This window comes from Lasioglossum baleicum, chromosome 13, assembly GCF_051020765.1.
Source record: "Lasioglossum baleicum chromosome 13, iyLasBale1, whole genome shotgun sequence".
In the NCBI taxonomy this organism is placed as follows: Eukaryota; Metazoa; Arthropoda; class Insecta; order Hymenoptera; family Halictidae; genus Lasioglossum; species Lasioglossum baleicum.
The window spans coordinates 13,896,917-13,908,070 of NC_134941.1; the positions used below are offsets into that span (position 1 = coordinate 13,896,917).

Consider the following 11,154-nt stretch of genomic DNA (forward strand, 5'->3'; position numbering starts at 1 on the left):
ACGCATCGAATTCCGTGCAAAGTTTCAGACCAAACGTGAATAGTGCAACAGATCCTATTATGCTTCTAACGAACGTGTCTCGACTCAATGAACGGACGATACAAGAGAGCGAACAAGTGCAGACGTCGTCGAAGTAACGCGCACCTTTGTTCAACAAGTACGTATCAACAACCTTCTGTCTTTCCTCGAGGGTTCGTATTCGGCTTTCTGTAGGAGTAGTACGAGATTGATTGCGATTCGATCAATGTTTTTACTTTGTCTACTACAGTAAAGTCGCGATCTAGCTCCCTGAGGATCTGCACGATCACTGTCCCTTCGCCTACCCCTTCCACTGGAGGGCATCCCCGCGAGAGGCCAAGAAACTCGAGCTGCATCTGCTGTCCTTTTCTGCGTTCGGCATCCTTTGTATTTACTTTCGGCGCAGTCGACGCAGTTATAAAACAATAGGTCCCCTACACGCAGTGGCGGCTCAAGTCAAGTGGAGGCTCCAAGCGGTAAAAATTTTGGTCTTTTACATAAAACAACGAATTGTAGCCTATAACGATCGTGGTATTAAAAATAAGCATAATTCACAATTGAAAATTGAAAAAGTTGTTTTAATTTTTTGTACATAAATTGAATTTTTCGCGGCCGCTTACTGCTAAACCCGCCACTTATTATTCCTACACGATCTCTGTCCCTGCTCGGAACAGGCGATGGGAGCTAGATCGCGACTTTACTGCATCTCTACTATTTTATCGGTGGATTTCTGGAGAAAATGAAGAAAAAGTACTTGCTTCGCGAGATACGCCGTGGACAAGTTGGATCGCATTCATCCTCGAAGCGAGTCGTAGCGAATGGTCCCGTCAATTCGTCTTCTTTGGTAGGACCGTCGTCGGTTCCTGTATCAAAGAGTGTCGTGGCAGTGACCGTTTCCCTGTTGACCTAGCAAACAGCTATCGTACCGTAACTCTATACTTCTAACATTAGGTTTACCTCGGCCTGAATATTGAGTCGCGGTGGACGCATCCTTCTCCCCTCTGGTCCGTGGCCCCGCGGACCATAACGGATCTACACCCCTTCCTTCGACAGATTGTGAATACGCTGACGAATATGCGGAAATTAGGAAAACAGTATCGGCTATCGCGGAGATACAGCAGGTGTACTAAAATATTCGTATATCTTTTAAAAACAGCTTTAGTTTTTTTTGAGATGTTAGAGGGATCGGTTTACTATAGCTAATGTGTAAATAATTTTTTCTTTAAATTGTGCCTGCAATGAAAATTTAGAAGGCGCATTTCGTTGGTCTAAGTAAGTTATATGCGTGTACACAGAGTTCCATCAAAATCGATCGAGGTTGTTATGAAATATAATCGATTGGAAAGTAACAAAAATTGTAAGACTCAGTAAATTCAAAGATTTTTACATCCTACAATACCTGCGGCTTTTTTGAAACTTCGTACATTTGTATAACTTACTTATAGATCAACAAAATTAAATGCACGTTTGAAATTTTCATTACAGGCACATAGATGAAAAATCTTGGTCTTTACCTTTTTCCTTCGCAATTGCGACCGATAACAACCAACAGCAATTGTTTACATGATTAAATATGTCGGCATCTAGTCAATTACTGAACATTTAAGTATTGTATGAGGTGTTACATCACTTTCATGTCCGTAAAATGAAGAAAATGATATAGAATGGAATTATTCTAGGTCGGACGAAGGGTTTAAAGAGTTAAAAGGTATACGAACACTTTGCACACCCACTGCATGCAGGTACCGCGATTTGAAACGTGATTATACCTCCGTTCTTACCATCGTGCGGAGATTGCGTCGCCGATTCTGTTCTCGGTCTTGTTCCGTTGGTATCGGGGAGTCGGCGCGAGGACTCCCCATTTGTATCGGGGAGTCGGCGCGAGGACTCCCCATTGGTATCGAGGAGTCTTCGGGAGGAATCCCCGTTGGTATCGGGGAGTCGGCGCGAGGACTCCCCATTGGTATCGGGGAGTCGGCGCGAGGACTCCCCATTGGTATCGGGGAGTCTTCGCGAGGAATCCCCGTTGGTATCGGGGAATCGGCGCGAGGACTCCGGCCTCGAGTCCGATACCTGTCTAGCACCTTTACCCTTTTCTCTTTCTTTGTATATTAACGGTTTTGCAGACACGCCATCGATGACTGCTCTTTGTTCCCTTTGGTCATCGCGATCGAGATCCCAGTCCCCTGTTTGGTCGACTCCGTTTCTCGACGCGACTTGCTCGTGCCAGATCCACGGTGCTCGCGCGACTGAAATGATCTCGGAAAGTAATAGCCGAACAACCAACGAAAATCCAACCGACTCGTACCTACTTTCTTCAATTCAGCTCTTACTATCGGACATCGAATATCGCATGTGGGCATTTAGGAAGAAGCGAGTTTCGAAAGAACCAAACATCCAAGAAATTATATCCTGATCATCGAATCCACAAAATTTGATCGAACCGCCGTTAACGCATCTTGTTGATCGTTCGAGTCTCGTTGTCTCGGCGCCAACGCCGACGATTGACAAATGATTTTCAAGCATTCAATTATCCTGTAAACGTAATTCCCCCGTTCGAACGTGAAACATGCAAGAGCCGGCGACGTGTTTCACACGTTCGCATAAGCTATCGCCCGAAGAAAATGGTAACGGTTGCGTTCGCAGATGCAGATGCGAATGCAAATTCGATTGCGCACGCCGCGTTGAAGAAACAGTCGGATATTCGAAGTCGGTCGTTCATTCGCCGCAGCAACTGGACCGTCGCCAGTCGGCATCGATTTATATCGATCAACAAATATCTCGATTGTTATTACCCGCCCTGGAGGAAACGCTTCTCGCGGCGGACAAGTGGAACGCGCTTCGGGTATCGTTGAATATTTTCACGGAACTACGATAGAAGATGATTCGACTGCGGATCTTTATGCGAGAGCAAAATTGTCTGCATCGATTGCAAGGAATAGAAACTAAATTGAATAGAGAAATCATATTTGCTATTTGACATCTCCAATTGTTAAAATTTTCCAACAATTTTGTATATTTTAGTAATGATTAATTTGCAGATTTTTATGTATTTATAAATCCCAGAATATATCAATATGTTTTTATCCCGGAAGTCCTTCAGGATCAAGTGCTAAAACTAAATTAGTATGGAAAGTTAAAATTTGATACACAGTTAGCCGTTAGCCCAAAGGGATGCGCGAATATGTTTTTATCCTGGAAGGCCTTCAAGATTAATTGCTAAAATTAAATTAGTGTTACTTCTTAAAACACAGAAGGTGTAGAAAGTTGAAATTTGATGCAGAGGTAGCCGTTAGCCCAAAGGGGTGCACGAATATGTTTTTATCCCGGAAATCCTTCGGGATTAAGTGGTAAAAGTAAATTAATGGCATACTTCCAGGAATTACCACTGAAAATAATATTTCGTTTGGTTCGAAAAAATTGCGAATTGCATAAACTTCCGCAGCCTAGTAATGATCGAATAAATGATCGCGTGCAGGTACAAAAGTGTTGGTTCAACGGTATCGATCGTCTCGCGGAGATTTTGTGGAATCGGAATCCCCGTCGTTCCAAGAGCATTCGCTCGCGTGTGCACGCCTTCGACATCCCACTGTTTCAACGGTGGTTGTCTCTACGGTTGGTAAATTGGCACAAATCCCACGTATTTTTGTATTATCGGTTTTATATATATATATGTACAAATGCTATATTTTCAATGAATAACAACTAATAACATTTACAGGCCACCTTATCCTAAATCATGGCTGTGGACCAGAGACGAGGCTGCGCTGTGCTTGCAAAGATACGTTCGCGGCTGGCTCGTACGAAAACGCGACGATGTTCAGGAATTGAGGCAATTCTGGAAGGTTAGCGAACGCATTCTCAACGTTAACTGGACATTTGTAGACTAAGTGTATTTGTACTCCATGTGTGATCATAACATTACACACAGACGCGCACACATTTCCGTCACATTACATTATCACTCTATATGTTAGGACTTCGCTGAAAAAGATGTGTCCGACAAGCAAATCAGGGATCATATCTTGCAACATGAAGGAACTTCTATCAAAGGTAGACGCTGTTCAATATTTTGTTGACGTATCTAATTACAGGTGAATTACAGGTGCAAGCGAATACGAGCCGAGTATGCACATTATCGATACTCTTCGCTGCAAAGCGTATCGTCGAGCGATCGCTGCGAAGAAAACAAACTGTGCGAAATCGAAGGACAGCACTTACGCGTAAACCGCTTTGAACGATTCGGAAAGTTTGGTTCGTGTACGGACGTTCTAAAAAGCTTTTTCTAATTTATTATTGCAAACGATTTTCGCATTCGTTACTGCTGTACAGTGTAGGTCGTTTTGTTGCCTCTAAATCGACCGTTGGCGTTTCCTGCTGCTTCGCGACAATGTAACCTTTCACTCCGGTTAGGTTGTATTTAAGCCGTAGTTTCGGTTCTACCACAGGATATTCTTTCCCTTCTCTCTTTATCGCTTCTCGAATCAAAATTTCCTTGAGCAGGGGAGGAAATTCTATTTCGCTTGGCATCACTCTCATAGGCAATCGACCAGGCGCATTCAAATACCGTGACTCTTCATCCTTTGGTATCAACACGTAATCTGACTTATAAGTTACTGATTCTAGTTGAACAGGTTTTTCTTTAGTTTCACCACGAAACGTCCTTTCAACCAGCGCAACCACTTTTCGCACATTCTGTAACACGCGATACCTGTGTTATGAGCACACGGATACTGGAAACTAGTGAATACATATGCCGAATCAAAACATTAAAACTTACGTCTGGATTCGCCTCGCCGATCATTGGTAACGCGGATACTTTTAATATTCTCATATAACATGGCTCGGGGTATCTTTGATACTGACTTCGGATAACCATTCTACCCACTCCGAAATTCTTCAAGTTTCCCAAAATTTCCCATAAAGATTTCCCTTTCAAAGTGGTTGTACGGCCAATGTATTTGATCCCCATATTTGGTTTAACCTTTGGTCTATCCTTTCCTTCTTCCTCAGATTATTGTTTGCTACTCTTCTTTTACTCTGACGACGATGATTCAACGACTAATCCTAGAAAACAATAGTATCGGTTCTCCTAATCAACTATTCCGTTTGTATACTGTATACAATAAATATTTTTATTGGTTTACACATTTGCAACCTAACCTATAACTCTCTGCCATAGGTTAGGAAAAGTGAACAAATTCGACGAGGCCAGGGTTTAGTACAGTTTAGTACCACATGGTACCCATGGTACCACAGTACCACGGTCTGGCATCACTGCTCTGGATATGCAGTGATATGTGATTGTATGTGATATCCAGTGATATCCGATACCTGTCGTGATCAATAAAACGAATGCAATTTTGACTGGTTATCAATGAACGGTGCGCGATCATGTTCTGATTTCTCATATGGTTCGATATTGTGAATCTCGACGAATAATTGTAATTTGCCAATTCGTTCCACGATCGATGGATTCGAAACGCTCGAACTCGGATTGTCAATGTTTGGTTAGAAAATGACGTGCAGCAATCAAACCGTTTGAAACTGTGCAGCTGTTGCAGTTGTATATTATTTGCGTTGTCAATATTTCTTTTGGGACTTGAAATATTGCTTGTCTAATGCGCATCGCTTGCCATGTCCGAGAAGACGGAAAACGATTGTATCACGCAGGAAACTCCAGGAAAATCCTCCGAGGAAACGGGGGAAAGTATAACCAACGAAGAAGCGTCAGCCAGTCTTGAAACAATTCCTTCGGAAGCTCTCATAGCGCGAAATGGGGTACACACGGTTTCCAAGGATAAAGCAAAAAGTAAAAGATTTCATAATATTTTGGCTTACGAGCGTACGTGTAGGAGTTTGCTCACCACGTAATAAACGTTTCAGTCGATATATTGTTGAAAGCAACTGGTAATGCTCCTATAATGAAGCAAAAGAAATGGTCGGTCAGTCAAGATTTCTATATTGGCAGAATTTCTGATTTCGTTAGAAGATATCTGAAACTAGAGCCTGGTGAAAAACTGGTGAGTCTAAAGTGAAAACAACTTCTCTCTAATATCGGTTAACAATCGATTGCATATATGTATATATATATTTTTTTGTTTACTAGTTCCTGTATGTAAATCAGACGTTTGCGCCAGCGCCGGATCAACTGCTAAAGAATTTATACAACTGTTACGGAGCTGATGGGAAATTAATACTTCATTACTGTAAAAGTCAAGCCTGGGGATAAACTATGAGATAAGCAACTACTAATTACGTATTATATATCCTACAAGTATCGAAACGATAATTGCAGACAGTTTCGAGAGCTATGTACAATACACGATAGGATTTGAGTACCGTCGAAGATACACTGTAAATACCATAGTCAGCATTGTCGGTGGAATGGTGAAATTTTTATGGAATCTTAAGAAGGGATAGCATTTGGCTTGACTTCTGAATTTCATGTTGCAAGCTGATTATTTCACGAAATACAGATACACTTAAACTAGGTTTGAGTATTTATAGCGTCGGTGTCGTTGCAATTGCAGCTGCTGCTGCTATTATAACATACGCTGTTTGACGACAAACGCTCGCGTATCGTATGCGATTGCTCCATCTGTTCCGTGTTCTGCGTTTCACTCGGTTGTTTCCAGATCATTATTGCTCCGTCCGTGCTTACCGTGACCATAAATTTACCGTCCGGCGAAAAAGCGCAACTACTGATCGGAGCTGCATGAGCAAGACCCAATCCGACGACGATCGCGGTACGATATTCCCAGAGCTTTACGATACAGTCGTCCGACCCGGTGAGGAAATATTTTCCGTCAGGACGGACTGTAACAGCGTTCAGCGTACCAATCGTAGAACCTTCCACTTCACGGACCAACGAACCATCCAAAGTCTCCCAGTAGGCGATTTTTCGATCCGTACCGCATGTTAAAACTTGGACACCGCTGGGTACGAAACACGCCGACATGTGCATAGTGTTTGACTGCAATGCGAATCTTCTCGTGAAATTCCTGCACGAAACAGAGACATCAACCCGGCTAGTCTAATCTAGGGCTGTTATTTTCCTTCGAAGGTCGAGTATTTTGAAGCTTCGAAGCTTCGAATTTCGAACCTCCGTAGTAAATCATTACAAGATTAAAAGAAATACAGTAAAGTCCCGATCTAAGCATGTTCGCCTATCCCTTCCACTGGGGGCATACCCCGCGAGAGGCCGAAAAGTTCGAGCTGCCTCGGTCGCCGAGCAGTGTAAACATTATTGGATTATTTTATGTTTACGCTTCTCGGCGACCGAGACCTCTCGAGCTTCGCTATCATTTTCTACGTTCAACGCAGCTACAAAAAAATATAATAGTATCCCTTCAGGATCTCTGTCACAGCAGAGAACCGAGAATCGGCTTAGATCACGGAATTTTCTATAGCATTACCTTGCGTCCCACACGATGCATGTCCCGTCCGTGCTCGAGCTAATAAGATTCTCGTCGTTCGACGAAACACGCAGCGCGGTGATCGGGCCTCTGTGTTGCTTCAAAACGTGTAACAATTGCCATGTTTTGCACTTTGCTTTCCATATGCGCACCTACACCGGACCAGGATGTAATTGTAATTGCACAGAACAGTTTCTTACCGAGCCTTCACGGCCAGTGAAGATAGAAATGGGAATAGGAATGAAACTGGAAATGTTTCAGACCTGACCGTCGCAGCCGCCGCTAATTAGATAGCAATCGTCGTTCTTGATCGTAATCGCCGATGCGGATTTTGTGTGCGCCCGATCAATAACGAATGCCATATTCCCGCCGTTTAATGTGAATCCTCGTATGGCGCCATCCTCCCAAGCTTTGCAAATGCAGCATGTAAACACAAGACGAGCATGCACGATACTTTACGGTAAAATTCGGGGAAAGAACTTGTGGACGAGAGATCTACCGGATATTATGGTGGCGCCGTTCCGGTTGAAGCACAAGCTGGAACAAAGGAAATTCGGCACAGTGATTCGCAACAATTCCTTCTGCGTGCTCAGCTTCCATATTCGGATATCGTGTTTGCCAGTCGTCGCAAATATCTCCGAACGATCGCTGCGGGAAAGCATCAGTTTGATTGGTAACGAGGAAATCTTTGTTACGATCCAGTCAACGAAACTGATTTACCGTGGGAAAGCTAGATCGTAGATCGGACTGGTGTGACAAGTTACGAGCAAACGCGTTTGAAAATTCGACAATTGGATCTCGTAGATCTCGCATTGAGCCGTTCCTACCAATATCAAATCATTTTTGTACCTGACCATGGACGTCACTGTGCCGCAAACGTGTCCCGTTCGAAGCTATGGCCACACAAAACGTGAAACATATTCGTACGCTCGTATATGTACGTACAGTAAATATTCTATGGACGCAAGAAGGTGTTACACGTTGGATGCAAAAAAATATTCCCTCCACTGCGGGGCAACGCCGCAGGGGCCATGAAGCTCGAGCTGCATCGGCACTGCCTCGGTCGCCGAGCAGTGTAAACATGCCGCGTAATCTGATCCCGGATCGGCTATATCGGTGTGAATCACTACTAATCCAATCGTAAAAACAAACAAGTTTCATTTATTGCACGAAGGTCTGTTTACACGCGCTGTCCTTTTCCCAAACAAACCTCCCCGAGGCCGTTGCGTCCATCGAATATTTACTGCAATTGTATTACTGCAAAGTGTAGTATAGTAGGGCAGTTTACCGTTACGATATAAGGGAGCACATGGCAGGAAAGTTTCCCACGAACGGACCCGTTCTTTAGGAGTTTCGCGTTGTCTTTCGCTATTTCGATCAATTCGACCGAGCCATCTCCTGCGCCCACTATCATCTTCTCGTTTCGTAAAAACAATAAACTTTTCACGCCCCCCGCGTATACTTCTCCCGTCGGCGTCTTATTATTTCTCGCTCCATTACGTGGCATCTTCGAATAGCATCCAATCATAACAGGATAAACGCTCGATGGCTCTTTCCCGTTCGTCTCTATTCTGTTTAATCTATGAGAAGCGTACGGAATCTCGATTATTGTAGTTACAGATCTATATAACTAATGTCGACATATTGGTATCCTTTTTACGGTTACCTTGTTTTCACAATGTCACCGGACGTTGTTCCACAATAGATATATTCGTCTTTGTCGTCCACGGCGATGCAGTTGATGTCACGCCGAATCTTACCGATCTTAACATCGATTCCTTCGAGTCTCCTTTCTTTTGGATCCACCAGCCAAACCCTGAACGTTCCTTCTCCGGCTGTGATGAAACTAGTCCCGCAAACTTGCATAGCTGCGATCGACAAAACGTTTCCGGACGTTTCTTTGCTGGCGAGAGTACCGCAAAGCGGTGTTCCCTTTGAAACATCCCATACCATGATACCGCCGTCGTCCATGCCTCCAAGGCTGATCAGATATTGTTCGTTCCGCGTGAAACACACGTCCTCGACTCTTACTTTGTGCATCTCGTAGCTAGATTTCATCTCGCGTTTCGCATAATCCCATATTATGACCATTGCCTGGCGATACAAGGAATACATCACTCGACTAATTGATATGCATATAACACTATACATGTATAGTGTTTTCGCGATAAATGTCCTAAATGTTTGTCCTTTAATTGTCCCAGAACTATCTCTACTACCGCGAGGTATATCCCGTGAGTGACCAGGAAGCTCGAGAGGCCTCGCTCGCCGAGAAGTGTATTATGAACATTCATCGAGGAAACACTGTATATACTGCTGAATGAATACCGCGATTTATACGATTTATGCGTCGATCTAATTGCAAGCGATCGAGCCAAGTAATCACCTTGAAACCATGGTGGGTCACTTGGCCGGATGCTAGAAAATTCCCTTGAGGTGAGACGCATAAAGCGGACACTATATTTTTATGTCCCGCGAGGAATGATTGTTTCCCCGTTTTCAGACTTTTTATAGTGACTTTATTGCCCATTGGGTACACGAGGTGTTCTCCATCCGGATGCAATTCCAAACCGTTTCTTATGGAACCTACAAACAGGCAAAGTGCAAGTAATCGTGCAGAGTGTTATAATGATGATGTGGGGTTCGAGACGATATAAGATACTAACCGTCGAATGCTACCACTCCGAATAATTCGAGTTGTTTCATGTTTACGATAGCTTGCCGAGTACCTTGCACAGTTTAAAGTTTAAACGATGCCGACACTTGTGTTCGTTTTACCTGTTCTGTTGTACCTTTACCGAGAAGCATGTATGTCGAAATTGTTTCGTTTCGCGTGTACATCCGAGTAGCATTCGGTGATCGAATGTTATCGTGTTGTCATGACATTCGAATAAGAATATAGGGTGTGTAACTTTGTATTATACAAATACATACATATACTAGCAGATGCAGATAATGTGGAAGTTTGGCGGTAAAGTGGGCATAGCAACGTTACTGGAGCGAAAAGTTTTCGTAAACGAATCTCTATATAGGCTTTGGAAGCAAATCCTTTCAAATTTCATTCGGACCGCCAAACAACGCCGAATCGATAAAGTAGGTAGCTGTAGATTACCATATCGACTGTTACCATTACCTTCCGGATAAAAAAATCGACAAAATGAGTTAGCACTATTTAAAATAATAAGGGTAAAGTAAACATGAACGAGTAATAAAATCAAATATACATATATTACTCCTCGCCTCTCTAGGTACACTTTAGCTTCGTGGTACTTCTCAACACACTATAGCAGAGACTCTGATTGTAGCACTTTGCCCACAACCGTCATCTGGTAGACGATGTAATCTTGGAACTGAAGTCGGGTCTATATAAGTATACATAATGCCTTAGACAGGATAAAGCCAGTGAAGCAAAGATAACTGGAACATATGACGTCACAAGATCGTTCCTAAGATACCCTGTCCATTGTCCATTCTTTCCATGTACTGTCCAGCACGCGAACGCGAAACAACGATTGAGAACAGAAATAGACTTGCTTATTTATTTGTGGCACGAAGATTCCGGCATAAACTCGTCTAAATCGCGTGAAATGAAAATGACAATGAGGTTACGTGGTCCCCGAAAAGTGAGCCGCAAAAATACATTGGATGATAGGTCTATTCTTATATCTAGTCGGTGCTTATACAGTATACAACATTCGTGGAGCTTGCATAAATATCT

At 43.2% G+C, this 11,154-nt stretch overlaps 5 protein-coding genes across 6 annotated transcripts; 2 read left to right on the forward strand and 3 right to left on the reverse strand.

Annotated features, from left to right (window-relative positions):
* Positions 1–738: 738 nt before the first annotated feature.
* Positions 739–2,468, reverse strand: LOC143214913 (uncharacterized). Of its 2 annotated transcripts, none has more exons than XM_076436471.1 (3): positions 2,327–2,468; positions 1,800–2,267; positions 739–1,083 (listed from the first exon to the last, which is right to left on the reverse strand). In XM_076436471.1, exons 1-3 carry the CDS (start codon positions 2,379–2,381, stop codon positions 887–889), a joined length of 720 nt encoding a protein of 239 aa, XP_076292586.1. In that variant the 5' UTR covers positions 2,382–2,468; the 3' UTR covers positions 739–886. The 2 variants fall into 2 exon arrangements, 1 of the variants encoding a protein (XP_076292586.1); XR_013010238.1 differs by having other exon boundaries at positions 845–881; positions 976–2,267.
* On the forward strand, positions 2,381–4,324 carry LOC143214925 (IQ domain-containing protein K). The gene is made up of 5 exons (XM_076436493.1): positions 2,381–2,863; positions 3,497–3,633; positions 3,740–3,863; positions 3,996–4,071; positions 4,124–4,324. Exons 1-5 carry the CDS (start codon positions 2,588–2,590, stop codon positions 4,243–4,245), a joined length of 735 nt encoding a protein of 244 aa, XP_076292608.1. The 5' UTR covers positions 2,381–2,587; the 3' UTR covers positions 4,246–4,324.
* Positions 4,089–5,308, reverse strand: Mrps34 (mitochondrial ribosomal protein S34). Its single transcript, XM_076436476.1, has 3 exons — positions 5,182–5,308; positions 4,799–5,085; positions 4,089–4,713 (listed from the first exon to the last, which is right to left on the reverse strand). Exons 2-3 carry the CDS (start codon positions 4,988–4,990, stop codon positions 4,312–4,314), a joined length of 594 nt encoding a protein of 197 aa, XP_076292591.1. The 5' UTR covers positions 4,991–5,085; positions 5,182–5,308; the 3' UTR covers positions 4,089–4,311.
* Positions 5,309–5,655: 347 nt separating this feature from the next.
* Positions 5,656–6,511, forward strand: Atg12 (Autophagy-related 12). The gene is made up of 3 exons (XM_076436489.1): positions 5,656–5,830; positions 5,905–6,041; positions 6,128–6,511. Exons 1-3 carry the CDS (start codon positions 5,656–5,658, stop codon positions 6,248–6,250), a joined length of 435 nt encoding a protein of 144 aa, XP_076292604.1. The 3' UTR covers positions 6,251–6,511.
* LOC143214881 (cilia- and flagella-associated protein 52) lies at positions 6,497–10,090 on the reverse strand. Its single transcript, XM_076436411.1, has 8 exons — positions 9,823–10,090; positions 9,103–9,530; positions 8,725–9,016; positions 8,157–8,329; positions 7,936–8,084; positions 7,700–7,845; positions 7,437–7,588; positions 6,497–7,022 (listed from the first exon to the last, which is right to left on the reverse strand). The coding sequence occupies exons 1-8, from the start codon at positions 9,964–9,966 to the stop codon at positions 6,509–6,511; spliced, it is 1,998 nt and encodes a 665-aa protein (XP_076292526.1). The 5' UTR covers positions 9,967–10,090; the 3' UTR covers positions 6,497–6,508.
* Between the last annotated feature and the right edge of the window lie 1,064 nt (positions 10,091–11,154).